The 18,202-nt window shown below is 41.2% G+C and overlaps 1 protein-coding gene across 3 annotated transcripts; it reads left to right on the top strand.

The window, feature by feature from the left end:
- The first annotated feature begins 5,653 nt into the window (after positions 1–5,653).
- Positions 5,654–16,592, top strand: nemp2 (nuclear envelope integral membrane protein 2). 3 transcript variants are annotated; one of them, XM_063006533.1, is made up of 10 exons: positions 5,654–5,763; positions 6,566–6,672; positions 7,417–7,648; positions 8,974–9,046; positions 9,189–9,297; positions 9,843–9,954; positions 11,587–11,812; positions 12,038–12,235; positions 13,245–13,394; positions 16,306–16,592. In XM_063006533.1, exons 1-10 carry the CDS (start codon positions 5,673–5,675, stop codon positions 16,565–16,567), a joined length of 1,560 nt encoding a protein of 519 aa, XP_062862603.1. In that variant the 5' UTR covers positions 5,654–5,672; the 3' UTR covers positions 16,568–16,592. The 3 variants fall into 3 exon arrangements, with proteins under 3 accessions (XP_062862603.1, XP_062862602.1, XP_062862604.1); XM_063006532.1 differs by having other exon boundaries at positions 9,840–9,954; XM_063006534.1 differs by having other exon boundaries at positions 9,840–9,954; positions 13,245–16,398.
- The last annotated feature ends 1,610 nt before the right edge of the window (positions 16,593–18,202 follow it).

Raw genomic sequence — 18,202 nt, 5'->3', positions numbered from 1 at the left:
GGTCCGGGGTGTTTCCTACCTTTCACCCAGTGAATCGGACCCACCGCAACCCTGAATACGTACAAGGGACGCTGTAGCCTAGTGGTTAAGGTACTGGACTAGTAATCAGAAGGTCGATGGTTCAAGCCCCACCATACTGCCAGGTTGCTGCTGTTGGGCCCTTGAGCAAGGCCCTTAACCCTTGATTGCTTAGACCACATGTGTCAAACTCAAGGCTCGCGGGCCAAATCCGGCCCTCCACGTCATTTTATGTGGCCCCTGAGAGCTTAAAAGACGCACAATTGTCTCAAAATACACCGTAAAATCCTACATAAATTGCATCTCCCACAATGCATGCCGATTTTGTGACCCGCAAAGTGACCGCATCCTGCATCCCGCTACTAGATGGCGGTGTTTCTACGTTAGTGTTTATCTGAGGCGGTTTTCCAACAAGTGATGCTGAGAAATATTTACAAATAATCCCAAAATGTACAAGAAGAGAAAATTGAAGCAGAAGGAGGAAATTTAAAACAAGTTTGTGCTTCAGGAAGAGAAAGCGGTACGTCTCTTGTGTTATGAGGCGTGTCTGTGGTAAAGGAGAACAATATAAATGTAGATATACATTATAATTATACAGTATAAATTTTAGCCTCCAAGAAAAACAACAAATTGTCCAAGAATTAAAAGGCAGAGAGCAATCACAGCAGGATACATTACAATCGGCTCTTTGAGGGCCACTATAATGCAGATGTGGCCCTCGGTGAAAATGAGTTTGACAGCCGTGCTATAGACAGAATACTGTCACAGTACTGTAAGTCACTTTAGATAAAAGCGTACGCTAAATGCCGAACATGTGAATGTAAATTAATAAGATAAAGCGATGGTAAAACAGACAATGAATGAATGAATGAATAAAATTTGTAACTTAGTAAGATCTTTTTGGTGTTGACGTCTGAAACAGAATTAAAAATGTGTTTTTATTTTAGTGTAGTATTACAAACAAGCATCGAATATTGCAGTGGCTTTGTTTCTTACACAACATAATAAAGGATCGGATTTTATTCTACAGCATATTTAACTCATATTATAAACAGTCTACAGCGATCTTCATGACTTCCACTGTTATGCTTTAAATCTTTATAAATTTAAGTTCTGTATGTTGTAGCTCTGTAGTAAAAGCTCTGCAGACAGAATTTAAAAGAGAATCGTGTCTTTTTTGTTACTGGGACTTTTTGTACTTTAAAAGAAACCACAGACTCTTCCTCTTAACCGTCGGATGTCTGTTTGTGACACTTTTTCCTAATAATTTCCCCCAGCGGCTCTCAGCGGCTCACACCGCATCATACAAAACAAAAGAAGCTGCTGTACTGTACATGCTGCAGTCTTCAGCATGACTTCTTTGGTCTCGTTTTTGTTAAGTTAAGAAAAACTAACCCAACAGGCCCACACACTGTACACAACTATGAGTCTGACACTGCATCCTCGTGCATTGTAAAAATATCTCATTTAACCAGTGAGGTGCTTCTTCATCCTCAGATTTTTGTAAAATTAGTAATAAACACAGACAGACTGAAGTTAAATGCTGTTAAAATGCTAGTCTGTGCAGAGCAGTAATAATGTTGTTTAAGTAAACATAATTTAACTTCTTTAATCACTTAAAGTCACAGTAAACAAGTGCACTATAAAGACAAATGTAGGTTTTATTTATTTATTTATTTTTTCTACATATTTATGCATTTTCTCCCAATTTATCGTAGTCAATCTGTCTTCCGCTGCTGGTGGATCCCTGATTGCAGTCGAGGTGGGTATATTGCTGCTCACGCCTCCTCCGACCCACGCTCAGCCCTTAGCGGAACCCTTTTACACCCAGGCGCCTCTATCTGCTAATCAGGGTCCTTACACAGCGTTTGAAGACCCCACCAACATAGTCCGGTCAACCCGCCCTGGCAGAAACGTGTCTGCTGCAGGCACTGCCAATTATGCCCGCTAGATGGCGCCCAGACGACCGGTGACAACGCCGAGTTTCAGAATCTGTGCGCTGGTGTGCTAGTGGAATAATCCGCTGCGCCACCTGTGCTTAATGTATGTTTTAAGTTATATAATAAATAAAATGAAGCAACAGTTTAGGGAAGGCTTCTTTCTATCCTAATATTCTTATGGCTCCTGTACAGAAGCAGCTCCCATCCAGACTTGGTTCAGCTCGTTTGGTGTGAAGGAACCCTGATTTCAGAGATCCCCGACCTTCACCTTACTGAACATCTTCCTTATGACCTACAAACCAGGTCCAGCATCGTTGTCTGGTCTCACACTTTGTCTTTTGACTAGATTTGCACAAATTTTCCATGGGCACATTTTGAATCTTGTGTAAAGTTTTCCTTCAGACCCCAAAACAAGCTTACGGTGAGATCTTCACATACTTCTGGCCATAAAGTGTATCATGTAAAAAAAAAAAACACTGCCCAGGTAGCATGAACATCTCTTACAGTAGCATATAAAACATCATACAACCTCAATTCCAATACACTGAAATAACACTAAGTATAAAAAATACTAAATATAAATAACATTATAAAATACACTGAGAGACGCTTATAGTCCGGATTTAGCTCCATCTGATTTCCACCTTTTCGGACGCTCAAAGAAGCTGATAAAGCTCTAAGGGGAAGAAGATTTTCATGTGATGATGATGTGAAAGCAGCGGTGCATCAGTGGCTACGAGCTCGACCGAACACATTTATTTCTGACGGCATTAAAACGTCGGTACGGCGCTGGAACAATGTCCCGGAAGGCGACGATGTAGAAAAGGGATGGAGTTTGACCCTCGTATATGAATACAGAATGGTGTGTAAAATCAGTACTTGTCACTTTCAGACCGTGTGTCTGGTGAGGGTTAGTCAGACTTGTGAAAGTCTGATTCCACACGTGTATATATGACACATAAAGGCATCCAGGGTTCGAATGTCAGCGGTGGCTTGGGTTCTATACTAACATGTTAAACGTACACCGATCAGCAATAACATTAAAACCACCTCCTTGTTTCTACGCTCACTGTCCATTTTATCAGCTCCACTTACCATATAGAAGCACTTTGTAGTTTTACAATCACTGACTGTAGTCCATCTGTTTCTCTACATGCTTTGTTACCCTCCTTTCACCCTGTTCTTCAATGGTCAGGACCCCCACAGGACCAGCACAGAGCAGGTATTATTTAGGTGGTGGATCATTGCAGTGACACTGACATGGTGGTGGTGTGTTAGTGTGTGTTGTGCTGGTATGAGTGGATCAGACAAAGCAGCGCTGCTGGAGTTTTTAAACACCGTGTCCACTCACTGTCCACTCTATTAGACACTCCTACCTAGTCGGTCCACCTTGTAGATGTAAAGTCAGAGACGATCGCTCATCTATTGCTGCTGTTTGAGTCGGTCATCTTCTAGACCTTCATCAGTGGTCACAGGACGCTGCCCACGGGGCGCTGTTGGGATATTTTTGGTCGGTGGACTATTCTCAGTCCAGCAGTGACAGTGAGGTGTTTAAAAACTCCAGCAGCGCTGCTGTGTCTGATCCACTCATACCAGCACAACACACACTAACACACCACCACCATGTCAGTGTCACTGCAGTGCTGAGAATCATCCACCACCTAAATAATACCTGCTCTGTGGTGGTCCTGACCATTGAAGAACAGCATGAAAGGGGGTAACAAAGCATGTAGAGAAACAGATGGACTACAGTCAGTAATTGTAGAACTACAAAGTGCTTCTATATGGTAAGTGGAGCTGATAAAATGGACAGTGAGTGTAGAAACAAGGAGGTGGTTTTAATGTTATGGCTGATCAGTGTATATTGCTGTCTGAAAACCTGCTGCTTTGTAAAGTTTGTATTCCTGACCAGAATCCACTGTTTTGGGGTGTCGTACTTACAGACCCTGACCAGGAGGAAGCAGTTAGTGAAATAGATGAAGAAATAATACATGTCTACATTTGCAGAAGAGTGTTTTGGATGATTTGGTGTTGACAGATGAGACAAAAGAAGCTTGCATACCAACATCAACTCCCATTCCAAACTGTAAAGCATGGTAAAGGGAACATCATGTTTTAGGGCCGAATTGCCCCAAAGCTCCTGCAAATGTAAAATTACGGCGAAGTTTCTTTAAATTTCTGTAAAGACTAGAGTAAAAATATTAGAAACCTGAAACCTGAGAATGTAAAACAGTAGCAGGAGGAAAAATGCCAATTAGAGCTTCCACACCTGAAGCAGCATCATGCACGCTACTGTGAGCTCTGCTGTATGTGTGAGAGAGAGAAAGCGTCGATGACAGTAGGCCTCGGCCCTGCGTGGGCGTGCCTGTCAGAAAAAGCCACCGTCATCTCAGCATCCTAGAGAAATGAGAAAGCAGGCGCCTGCTGCGCGTACGCCCACCACAAAAATCCCCTTCCATTTCAAAGACTGAGCACTGCAGCGAGATGACATTTTCATCAGGGCTTTGTGAAAGTTTCTGGTTCCACACTTTCCCCCCCCAGTCTGACAGCGTTTGTGCGCCTCGGGGTGTGTTTAGGATATAAAAGAGGAAGATTCATCACAGTTTCAGCATGAGATCAAAAAATGTTAGCTATAATACTTTACACTGTCTGCTTAGATGTTGTTCCACTGCTTACATTACAGAACAATGGTGGGAGATGTTTACAGGATGTTAGTTCATATATTATTAATTATTACTGACAAAGAAGCCATTCTGAGAAACCCAAAGCATTAGAGTCTCTTGACCAGATAATAACATGTGGTCTATTATTAGTAAATACACCGATCAGGCATAACATTAAAACCACCTTCTTGTTTCTCAGCTCCACCATATAGAAGCACTTTGTAGTTCTACAATTACTGACTGCATGCTTTGTTACCCCCTTTCATGCTGTTCTTCAATGGTCAGAACCCCCCACAGCACCACCACAGAGCAGGTATTATTTAGGTGGTGGATGATTCTCAGCACTGCAGTGACACTGACATGGTGGTGGTGTGTTAGTGTGTGTTGTGCTGGTATGAGTGGATCAGACATAGCAGCGCTGCTGGAGTTTTTCAACACCTCACTGTCACTGCTGGACTGAGAATAGTCCACCAACCAAGATCATCCAGCCAACAGCGCCTTGTGGGCAGCGTCCTGTGACCACTGATGAAGGTCTAGAAAATGACCGACTCAAACAGCAGCAATAGATGAGCGATTGACACATTAGACTCGTTTAAAGCACAAATATACTCTAGATGTTATAAATGAAGCTTTTAGACCTTATTTATTTAACGATAAACCGCTTACATAGTGAAACACAGTAAATATTGTGTGATTTTCAACACAGCGCCACTTTCATTTAACCTCATTTTAAGGCTGAACTAATAGAACTTAAGTCTGTTTACACGATAATCGGATTCAATTAAAGACATTTTAAACTGATTGTTTTTGCACGGTTATGTTTTATTTTAAATTTGAACAAATACACAACTTGATCAATTAGCAATAAATCATCTAGAGTGTGCTGAAAAGTTAAAATACTGTACGCATCGAGGCACTCCGACTCGATTCATAATGCCTGGTTGGAACGAATTTGAAAGTAAACCAGGACTAGCATCATTAGCTTAGCGGCTAACAGCTTGTTTTGCTTGTTTGTTTATTTCTGTTATCATTTTGATTAGTTATAGATATCATGGATATAATAATAAGAGCTGCTTCTGTTTTAGGTTTGGTTTTTATTTGTATTTGGCACGCTGAGGGAAACAGAGGATATTCATACGCAGGTAAGTTTAACACATTTGCATGTTGTAGTTATTTTGGCTAAGCTAATTCCTGATAATTGTAAATAAAAATAAGCTGGTAAAGAGAATATATAAGGCGTTTATAGTGTAGAATTAAATAAGTAATAAAACAGTATTAAAATAAGGCTTGAAATTAAGTTGGGTAGGTGAGTTATATAAATGATAATGTAGGGCTGCGTCCTAAACAGCTTTCTGTGCCAAAATATTAAGAAAGAATTGGAACACAGCCCGTTAGAACTAACGTTATATATCCTAAATATTTATTTTATTATATCCACTTAAATCCACTTTATACTATCTACATATTTTTATATTTAATATATCCACTTCATACTATCCACCTATATTTAAATGTAATATATTTACTTTATTATATCCACCTATATTTAAATTTAATACATGTACCTATTATATCTGCCTCTATTTAAATGTAATATATTTACTTTATTATATCCACCTATATTTAAATTTAATACATGTACCTATTATATCTGCCTCTATTTAAATGTAATATATTTACTTTATTATATCCACCTATATTTAAATTTAATACAATGCAATACATTCACTATAAATATGTACAAATAATATGACTTTGTACTTATGTTTTAATACAATGAGAAAATGTGACATTTAATTGCCCATAAAATTCAAAATTCTTTGGCTTTAGTCAAGCAAAAAAACCTTTATGTAATAGAAACCAGCTTTGAGTTGTTTTAACTTTCTTGTTAACCATTTTTACTATATTAACCTTATTTTCATTCATTCATTCTCTTTGCTACAGATTGTACCTACGTGCAGGGAGACTTTGAAAACACGTTCTATGGAGGTCGCTGCTTTTGTTACACCAGCCCAGTAATCAAATATAAAGATTACTGGTCCACCTTCCAGGTATTTAATAGAATACACTCTTGTTTATTATCATTTTATTATGTTAAGTATTTGCCCCTTTCCAGTTTCTTCCATTTCTGCATATTTGTCACACTTATGTTTTTCAGGTCATGAAATACTTTTGATATTAGACAAAATGCTTTAAAAAAAAAAAAAATCTGTGTGTGACAGGCTCATTTATTTTTGACTGTGTGACTGTTTATATAATGTGACACAAAACAGCATTTGTAAAGTCAGGCACTGATGTTGAACGACAAGGCATGACTCACAATCGACGTTCCAATTCATCCCAGATGTGTTTAGGAAGGTTGAGCTTAGGGTTCTGGTCAGGCCACTGTAGGGGTGCTTTTATTTTGGAAGCATGTGAATAATTTTTATGATTGATTTTACTCACCTGTTCGTATATTAGGCTATTAATTCCATACAGTAATTCTATACCTCAGGACAGTGGTGGCCTAGTAGGTAGAGCTTTGGGCTGTTTATTAAAAGGTTGCGTACAATGCCTGATCCTGCGCTCTGACCCCAGCCGTGACAAATAAAGCCGCTCTATTCTATTCTGTGTGATACTGAACACACAAACATTTTTTATGTAATATTCTTATATATCAGGGGAAGAATAGTGGTTCAGCATGATTTTATTTCACTCCCTGTATAAGTTATGGTTTCAGGTCATTCACGACTCTTTTCTCACACTTTTCACTGATGGAAATGAATTCATTTGAGCTGCATTCCCTCAACCCACAGGTCCAGGTATCAAGTAAAGATGAAGTCCATGTTGTGTACCCCATGGAGTCCAAAAGCTGCCGCGATACTGAAAATCCTCTAACGATGGCGACGTGCATGATTGAACAGTACTGGCCCTACAGTCTGCAGAAGGAGAGGAGTGAGAACATTCCACTGGCTGGAGAAGAGGTTTATTTCATGACCAAATCTACGAAGAACAGCGCAGAGTACACCCTCCGTGTGTCCAAACAGAGTAAGCTCTACCTGATATTCAAGCATCTTTGTATTAACCAAGCGAACAGACTTTTTAGGAATGTTGAATATTTTAAATACTACTTACATCTACTTCTACTTTTAAGTAAACAGGGTGGTAAAGCAGTGCTGACATCTCAAGCTCGAGAGTTCGAATCTCAGCTCTGCTAACAGCCAGCCAGGCGCCTGCACAGACAACGATTGGCTCGTCCGAGAGAGGAAAGACCATAAGGATTCCTCATACCTAAGGCCCTACCTAACGTTGCCCGCATACAATTTGCTGTAAAGTTTAAACTTTTAACGTTTGTGTTTAGTGATTTAACGTTTGCTGGTTAATCTGCACTATGAGGCGTCCAAGCCTCAATCCTACAGCAATTCAGTTAGCAATCGCTTAGTAAAAATGTCCAAGATGTCGAAGCCTAAAGCAGCTAAAACAACGACTCGGGTAACTGAGTCTGGATTTGTTCTTTTCTTTAAAATCTGTGAAGTGTTTTTGGTATTTAGCAGACGTTTTAATCCAAAGCGACTTACAGTACTCTGACAGTATGTTGTCTAAGCAATTGAGGGTTGAGGGCCTTGCTCATGGGCCCAACAGTGTCAGCATGGAAGTGGTGGGGCTTGATTGGTTGATTACTAGTCCAGTACTTTAACCACTAGGCTACAACTGCCCTATCAGTGAACTGCTACAGTTACGACCTCTGCTGGCTGATCGAGGGTACTGCACAGAGACAAAGGATAATAGGGATCGCCGTGTGACTCTCCATGCGCGATACGGATCCTCGTATGAACCCAAAGCGGTGGCTAATTCTCAGGTCAGGAGCGGAGGTCTGCAGCAGTAGAGGCGAAAATACAAATGAAATAAAGTTAATAGGAGCGTGTTCGGCTCTGTAATACAGCCCCACCGGCGCTGAAACCCAGGTTCTAGGCTCTGTAGCTACTTTGGCCTGGTTGGATGCTCTACACACACAGTTGGCTGATGGAATATTAGTCCTGCTCTCTGGTCAAAGCACCAGCATGAATACCGGACGGTGTTATGGTTACCAGTGGCTTCACAAGTGTCTAAATGTGTTAAAAAATGAATAAATAAGTAAAAATGTAATGAGAAATTGTGTGTGTGTTTTTTAATCAAACATTGAATTACAGATGCGTAGATAGTAACAGAGGGCGCAGGGATGAACCTGCAATCAGACTCAATACAATAGAGACCTTTGCTCCCTGTCTAAAGTCCTGTCAGTTTGCTGCATTCGCTGAGCTGTAACTGTTTATTAAGTTGTGATTGACACCCCAGTGGAATTTCAATTTCTTATTATTCATTGTTAATTTCAGGGTTCGACAAGGTGCGTTTTGCACAGTTTGTCGGCGGACTCGTGCTGTTTTTCTTTGCTGGAGCCATATGCAGGTAAGAAGCATGCTAGTAGGTGAATTGCCCCCTTTGTTGTGGTTATTTCTGTCATTTGTAATCACACTGTATGTAAACAAAAGCACATAAATGCGACACTAATGTCAGAATCGGTCCGTTTGCTTTATTCTTTCTCCTCCAGGAGCTCGTTGTTCTTCTACACCTCAGGGATCTTACTGGGAACGGTCTCGATTTTAGTGCTCCTGCTTCTGGTCCTAAAAAGCTTTGTACCAGAGGTGAGCAACACACAGGTGAGCAGCTCCTTTGTTTACGTAAAATAATTAAGGGCTTTTTAAAGTGCAGTTAGTCAGAAATAAGACACACTGTGTATGTAAAATATGGACGAATGTACAGGTAGATCGTACATTTCGTTTCATGTCCTGGGTACGATTCCCAGGTGGAGTTTGCATGTTCTCCACGTTTCTGTGTGGGTTTCCTCCGGGAGCTCCGGTTTCCCCCCACAGTACAAAGACATGCAGTCAGATTAATCAGGATACAAAGTTGACCATAAGTGTATTCGATATTAAACACTTGAACTGATGAATCCTGTTTAACATGACGTTAATCCATATAAAAATATATAAATCAACTGCTTTATCCTGGTCAGGACAGGGTTGCGGCAGCTCTGGTTCCACTGGGAAACAGGCAGGAATGCTCTGGACAGGGCGATAGTCCATCGCAGGGCTTCGGCCAGTTCAGACGTCCGGATTCGAACCCTGATCTAGCATAATAGACTAATCGACCACAGTGATAAAGCTACTGTAATAAACCCTTATCTTGTTACTCGTTACAGCAGGGGCTCTTCGTGTTGTTGTTCGGTGCTGGTTCTGGTCTCTCCTACCTGGGCTTTCAGAAGCTGATAAACGAATGGGATAAAGTGATGAATCTCTACTGGAGGGAAGTTCTAGGTAAGTGAAACTCACACTGGTAGCCTGAAGTCTGAAACCCCCAGTAAAAATGCTTTTGTTTTGTTGTGGTCACTTTTATATAATAGGTGAAGAATCTACTGATGAGTAGCTTGTTGTCTGAGCTTGATGGAAAGCTAGCACGCCAGCTAACGTCTCCCTCCGTGTACCGAATTTACAAATAAATGCCACTTCTGCACCTTTATATGACTTCAATCAATGAGAATTGATTTACGTTAAAATACTCTAGCACACCAGAGCCGGGATCTCGAATACATCGTATATTCGAATCTCGGCTCTGCCACGCGGCCGGGCTGGGCGGCTACATGGACAACGATCGGCTGCTGTTCATCCAGGGAGGGAGCCGGATAGGGAGCTCATAACTGACGCAATTACGACCCCTGCTGGCCGATTGATGGCGTCTGCACGGAGTCGAGGAGTAATGCTGATCTGGGTGTGGCTGATCCGCATATGAACTCGCCCCGTGCAGGTGAAAAGATGCAGTCGGGTACTGCGCGCGTGTCGGAGGGGGGCGTGTGTCAGTTCGCTCTTCTCAGTCGGGGCGGGGGTCAGCACCAGTAGAGAGGAAGCATAACGCAATCGGGTAAAAATTGGACGCGATAAAAGATCGTGAGAAAATGCATAAAAAAAATCAATGAGAATTTATTTACATTTGAAAAGAACTCTGTTGGTTGCTCCGCATTGATTCGTCCACCATGTTTGTAGTATTTCGTGCCGCACTGAATGCTCGGATTGATCTTCGGCGCTGAGGAGGCGTCAGACCATCACTCATTTTACATTTTCAGCATTTTAGCAGACGCCTCTATCCAAAGCGACTTACAGTACTATTACAGTATACAGTCTGAGCAATTGAGGGTTAAGGGCCTTGCTCAAGGGCCCAACAGCAGCAACCTGGCAGTGGTGGGGCTTGAACCAGCCACCTTCTGGTTACTAGTCCAGTACCTTAACCACTAGGCTACGGTTTGCCACTCAGAATTAAGGCATAAATAAAGACATGAGACGTGAACGTGCCCTTACCAAACTGGCCTTTGGGTGGACAGTGGTAGTCTAGTGGGTGGAGCTTTGGGCTATCAACTGAAAGGTTGAGAGTTCGAATCCCAGCTCTGCCATGCAGACCCTTGAGCAAGGCCCTTAACCCTCTCTGATCCAGGTGCGCCGTACGATGACAAGCTTCCAGCTTCCAAAACAAGCTGGAATACGGTGGTTGGTGGTTAAGGTGACTGGACTAGTGACTGCCAGCATTGGGCCCCTGAGCAAGGCCCTTAACCCTCAATTGTCTGCATTCTAGCACTTACAATGGGATAAAAGCGTCTTATAAGTGCTGTGAATGTGGACTGTAGTGTTTCTGTATTGAACGTGATTAAACCACACACACTTTGGCCCTGTTCCAATACTGTTTATGTGAAAGGTGGATCGTTTGCATAACGCCGGTAGCTTAATCACTTTTCCTTTCATGTTCACGACAGCATAATATGTTGATTTAAAGAGCTGCTGACATGCGAACTCGTAAATCTTTTACGGCCGACACACACACACACACACACACACAGTAGTTACACACCTACATTATTGGTTTAACCTAAACGATCTATCCGCTCCGGTTTCTCCCCACAGGGTATCTGCTGCTCTCAGGTTTGGTGAGTTTCGCCCTCTGCTACAGAGTCGGCTCCATCAGAAACAAGCGCGCGCTGAACTCGCTGACCTGGACGCTGCAGGCCGCGGGCACGGCGCTGGCGTGCCACGGCGTCACCTACGCCCCCGTGTCCTGGAAACTGCTGGCCGCGCTGCTGGTGTGGAAGATCCTGCCGCTGGTGTTAACCATCCTTCTGGGGATTTTGAGGTGCTGAGAGTTTAAGATGTTATCACAAGCAAAACAAAAGCGTGTGCTACATAACGTGGTCACAAGTATCCAGACACACCTTCTAACTGTAGTGTCTTTCTTCCAAACAAGCTTCCTTGTACTGTATATCTGTATGTGTATATATGACATAAAGGCATTCTATTCTATTCTATTTAATTCTATTTAATAATGTAAAAGGAATTTAACGTTTTTCCCCCTTTTCAGACAAACGTACTCTCTGCTGTCAGCCTTTCTGGGACTGTTCAGGAGGCGACGCTCTAAAATCAGACTGCTGAGCGAGGCGGAGTATCGAGAACAGGGAGAGAGATGCACTACTGCCGCCCTGGAGGAACTGAGGAATTACTGCAACAGACCTGGATTCCCTGCCTGGGACACGGTGTTACGACTCCGCCACCCACAAAGGTACCAAACCAAAATCTGTTAAAATATAATCCGGACGGCGAGGCAAGTTTATTTGTATAGCACCTTTAATACACAGTGGCAATTCAAAGTGCTTTACATTAAAATGAAAAGAACCTCAGAAAGGCTTTTTGCAAATACACCTGTAAGGCATAAGATCCATTTTATCAGCTCCACTTACCATATAGAAGCACTTTGTAGTTCTACAATTACTGACTGTTGTCCATCTGTTTCTCTACATGCTTTGTTACCCCCCTTTCACCCTGTTCTTTAATGGTTAGGACCCCCACAGAGCAGGTATTATTTAGGTGGTGGATCATCCTCAGCACTGCTGGAGTTTTTACACACCTCACTGTCACTGCTGGACTGAGAATCGTCCACTAACCAAAAATATCCAGCCGACAGCGCCCCGTGGGCAGCGTCCTGTGACCACCGATGAAGGTCTAGAAGATGAGCGACTCAAACAGCAGCGATAGATGAGCGATCGTCTCTGACTTTACATCTACAAGGTGGACCGACTAGGTAGGCGTGTCTAATAGAGTGGACAGCGAGTGGACACGGTGTTTAAAACCTCCAGCAGCGCTGCTGTGTCTGATCCACACTAACACACCACCACCATGTCAGTGTCACTGCAGTGCTGAGAATGATCCACCACCTAAATAATACCTGCTCTGTGGTGGTCCTGTGGGGGTCCTGACCATTGAAGAACAGCATGAAACAGATGGACTACAGTCAGTAATTGTAGAACTACAAAGTGCTTCTTTATGGTAAGTGGAGCTGATAAAATGGACAGTGAGTGTAGAAACAAGGAGGTGGTTTTAATGTTATGGCTGATGGCTGTATATTTATGAAGGGTGGCGTGGTGGCTCACAGCTCCAGCGACTTGGGTTCAGTCCACACCTTTTATATTTAAAATGAGGTCCAGATGGCTATGTGAGCATGTGATGGCTTTAATGGACTCTTTAATTACTCGACGTGTATCTGTGACCTTATCTTCCGTCCAAACCCTCAGGTTTGCGGAGTTCATGCGCAGTGGAGAACAGGTGACTCCCTCAGAGCTGCAGAACCACGATCACCACTACGGACTGGGAGCAGAGTACGACGAAGACGCGCTCCGAGCGCCCGCCACGTCAGACGACCTCAGCGAAGACGAGCTGAAAACGTACAAGCCCAGACCTTCATGCTCCTTCTCCTCTCTTCCTCCCATCCCTCTTCCTCCTCCTCCTTCTTATCTAGCCCTGCCCACCCCTCCTGCCTGTAAAGACTTAATCTGCCCCTACCCACCTACCCCACCTAACCTAGCTGCCTCACCTATGCCCTACTCTCCACCAGTCCTGTCCGCATTCACAGAGGACGATCCATTTTAACCCAGACGGACTGCTTTTTTTAGTCCGGAGAGACTGATTTTAAACTCTTTTACTGTTTTTTTAATCATGTTTATTAAGATTAAGATGATCATGATTGTATATAGCCAGTTAGTGTACATATCCTTCAATTTTTTATTAATTTTACTGGACGGATAGATTTTAAAGGAATTTTCCAGCACGTCTTAGTCTGACCTCTAATCACTGCATTTGTACCACAAATTTTACCACATACACGAAACCATACAGAAATATGAGAGAAATATTTACAATTATACTGTAAGAATAGAAATATAAGCTTGGATTTAACACTAGATGGCCAAATGTACGTGTGCAGCCCTCAACTTCTCAGAGTTCAGGTGTTTCAGCCACACCCGCTGCTAACAGGAATATAAAATCAACTATAAAACTAATTCTATGCTTCCAACGTAGTTGCAGAAGTTTAGGGAACAGCACTCGCAAGCCGTGCCTTCGATATTCAGAATGTGTATTTACTAAGATTTTAACAGCTACCGTCTTTGTTTTAGTCGTCAAAATAGAAGGACTAACTGAATGTTAGCAAACAAATGTATGGCTTTTAACTTAAAACAATGTTTGTTAGGCTAATATATCACTGCTGGTGGTGTCCTACCTCGACGTTAGACGCTAGAATCACTCTTAAATAGTTCCATGCAAAGATAATCATGTCGTCAGATTCGTCCCTCTGAAGCTATAGTCCCATTTTAAGAGTTTACTCCAGTCTTTAAGTGGTACGGTGGCTTAGTGGGTAGCGCTGTTACCTCACAGCAAGAAGGTCCTGGGTTCGATCCCCAGGTGGGGCGGTCCGGGTCCTTTCTGTGTGGAGTTTGCATGTTCTCCCCGTGTCTGCGTGGGTTTCCTCCGGGCGCTCCGGTTTCCTCCCACAGTCCAAAGACGTGCAAGTGAGGTGGATTGGAGATACAGACCGTGTTTGACATTAAACTTGTCATGAAACTTGTAAAACATGACGTTAAAATCCTAATAAACAAACAAACAAACAATGTTTCTTAGGCTAATACGAGGGTTCTTCAAAAGGTTTCCTCACTTTCTTTTAACTCTATTTATTAAGAATTTAAAACAAACTCCATCACTTTTCTACATCGTCGCCTTCCGATACATTTTTCCAGCGTCGTACCGACTTTTTAATGCCGTCAGCAAAAAAACGTTTTGGGTCGAGCTCGTAGCCACTGATGCAGCGCTGCTTTCACATCATCATCACATGAAAATCTTCTTTGAGCGTCCAAAAAGGTGGAAATCAGATGGAGCTAAATACGGACTATAAGCGTCTCCCAGACACGACCGATTACTCCTCCTCCACCCTCACCCACCGCTTATAACCACATTATAACAGTGAGGAAACTTTTTGAAGATCCCTCTGTGTCCTATCTCAACGTTTAATGCTGTGATTCAGGTAAAATCACGCCTAGAAATTGTGTCAGAATGGAATAGGTTCTTAAATAGTTTCATAGAAAGATAATTATGACGTCAGATTCGTCCCTCCATATTGATAGTCCCATTCTTGAAATGATGCGTTGTTGTTTAGTCCTAAAAGTCCTGGATTCCTAAAAGCAGCGTTTTTAAAAATGCCTAAATCTTTGTGCCGTTTATTTACTAGTTTCACAGTTTACAATCATGTTTACAAATGTGTGGAAGTTCTGGACAGAAATACATCCTGAACAGGTTGCGAATTCATACACACACCTACAGGAGGTGGTAAGAAAAGTGGAGGACCCAGAGCACCCAGAGGAAACGCACGTACACGGGGCGAACATGTAAAACTCCTGACTCCCTGCAGCATCCTCTCCAACATCTAGATATATTCGAACCTAGGGGCAATTTAGTGCAGCCAATTTACCCACTGCATGTTTTGGGAGGTAAGAAACCGGAGTACCCAGAGGAAATTCAGGTGGATATACTGTAGAATAGGTAAAATATTGCAGCCGGTGTTGAACCCTGGAAACCTTGGAAGTGCTGCGGGCTTTAGTCGAAAAGGATAAAATAATCGGACTAGAGTGTTTTAATTTAGATATTTTCACAACCATGTGTGGGGCGGCACGGTGGCTCGATGGGTAGCACTGTCGCCTCACAGCAAGAAGGTCCTGGGTTCGATCCCCAGGCGGGCCGGTCCGGGTCCTTTCTGTGCGGAGTTTGCATGTTCTCCCCATGCCTGTGTGGGTTTCCTCCGGGAGCTCCGGTTTCCTCCCACAGTCCAAAGACGTGCAAGTGAGGTGAATTGGAGACACTAAATATATATAAACTTGTGAACGGATGAACCTTGTGTAATGAGTAACTACCGTTCCTGTCATGAATGTAACCGAAGTGTAAAACATGATGTTAAAATCCTAATAAACAAACAAACAAACGAACACAACCGTGTGTGAACACAGCACAGGTGACGTGTGACAAACACATTCGAACACATTCGAACACATTCACCTTTTAGGATTTGTACAAATCACTGTAAAGGATGTCAATATGGAATCATCACACACGTTGAAGTGACAGTGTTTAGTAATCAGACACACTGTGGGTGTGGTAGAGGTGGATTAGGTCAGAAATGCTGGTTTATTCCTTTAATCAACAAATCTAAGCTTAAGCTCTCAGTTTCAGTCCTGTACAGTATAGTTAGTCTATGTATATATAAATATAAAACTACTGTATATTTCTGAAGGTGATGTTCACTGTTCTCAGGTACACCAGACAGGCTACAGGCATTTCATCTATCAGGTCAACACTGCACCCTAGTGATGGCCTCCAGAATAATTCTACATGTTTTATTTTACTGATTTATCTACAGAACTTTGTCGATTTACTCAGGCTGGGTGTCATCAGTAATATCAGCTTTTATCTGCATTTTTTTTTATTTACATTTTTTATCTTCAAGTTCTTTTACAATAAGTTTTTAGTAGATACACTTTACATCAATTTTACAAATTTTCAGCTTGTTATTTAATAAGTTTCATTGTTCTGTTTTCTTTGCCTCTTTGAATAAAATAAAATGAAAATGACTATCTACGTTCTGACTTTGTATTTTTAAATATACATTTGAAAGATTTTATCGAATCTAATAGGATTCGATTCCTTAGATTCCAATAAGAACTGTCGACCTTAAGTATGGAGTCGATTCCTTTTACGTCACTGTTCTGTGTTTGAATCTGTTTAGCAGGGGTTAGCTAAAATAAGCATTTGGAAAGTATTTAAATTTACTTAATATAACAAATATATTAGGGCATCAATTTTCGACCATTTTATGTCCAACATACCATTTTATGGTGAGTTTATTCTCTATAATGTATTTTTAGTTTTGATTTGGGTATAATTTGAAATCATGGTTCTGATTCGAATTGCAAGGATTCGAACTTAATAAGATTCGATTCCTCAGATTCCAATAAGAACTGTCGACCTAAAGTATGGAGTCGATTCCTTTCACGTCACTGTTCTCTGTGTTTGAATCTGTTTAGTGTTAGCTTAAATAAGCTTTTGGAAAGTATTTCAATTCATATAACAAATATATTAAGCAAATTGCATCGATATTCGATCATTTTATGTCCAACATACCATATCATGATGAGTTAATTCTCTATAATGTATTTTTTAGTTTTGTTTTTGGGTCTGATTAAAAACAGTGCTGAATAGACAAAACACCATAGAGAGTTTAATTGATAAAGTTTAGCCATGTGTGACTAAATAAAAGTGGAGTTGGACAGTTTTAATTAAGTACCAACTAATTTCCTTCGGGATCAATAAAGTATGTATGTATGTATGTATGTATGTACGTATCTATCTTATCTTATCTTATCTATCTATCTATCTATCTATCTATCTATCTATCTATCTATCTATCTATCTATCTATCTATCTATCTATCTATCTATCTAGCTGTCTGTCTGTCTGTCTGTCTGTCTGTCTATCTATCTATCTATCTATCTATCTAGCTGTCTGTCTATCTATCTATCTAGCTGTCTGTCTGTCTGTCTGTCTATCTATCTATCTAGCTGTCTGTCTGTCTGTCTATCTATCTATCTATCTAGCTGTCTGTCTGTCTGTCTGTCTATCTATCTATCTAGCTGTCTGTCTGTCTGTCTGTCTATCTATCTATCTATCTATCTATCTATCTATCTAGCTGTCTGTCTGTCTATCTATCTATCTATCTATCTATCTAGCTAGCTGTCTGTCTGTCTGTCTGTCTGTCTGTCTATCTATCTAATCTTATCTATCTATCTATCTATCTATCTATCTATCTATCTATCTATCTATCTATCTATCTATCTATCTATCTATCTATCATCTTATCTATCATCTTATCTATCAATCTATCTATCTATCTATCTATCTATCTATCTATCTATCTATCTATCTATCTATCTATCTATCTATCTATCTATCTATCTATCTATCTAATCTTATCTATCTATCTATCTATCTATCTATCTATCTATCTATCTATCTATCTATCTATCTATCTATCTATCTATCTATCTATCTATCATCTTATCTATCATCTTATCTATCATCTTATCTATCTAATCTATCTAAAACTGTACATGTATAGAAATGATGAGCCAAATTGACTTTTGTTTTGGATTAA

This window comes from Trichomycterus rosablanca, chromosome 12 (genome assembly GCF_030014385.1).
Source record: "Trichomycterus rosablanca isolate fTriRos1 chromosome 12, fTriRos1.hap1, whole genome shotgun sequence".
Taxonomy (NCBI): Eukaryota; Metazoa; Chordata; class Actinopteri; order Siluriformes; family Trichomycteridae; genus Trichomycterus; species Trichomycterus rosablanca.
The sequence above is the reverse complement of the archived record's forward strand: the minus strand, read 5'-3'. Positions and strand labels throughout refer to the sequence as shown.

Bases quoted from the DNA above. Each gene is read 5' to 3' on its own strand.
- nemp2 (XM_063006532.1), top strand. From the start codon at position 5,673: ATGGATATAATAATAAGAGCTGCTTCTGTTTTAGGTTTGGTTTTTATT. The intron at 11,813-12,037 runs GTGCTGAGAGTT...CCCCCTTTTCAG, and splicing joins ATCCTTCTGGGGATTTTGAG to ACAAACGTACTCTCTGCTGT. The intron at 13,395-16,305 runs GTACAAGCCCAG...CACTGTTCTCAG, and splicing joins AGCGAAGACGAGCTGAAAAC to GTACACCAGACAGGCTACAG.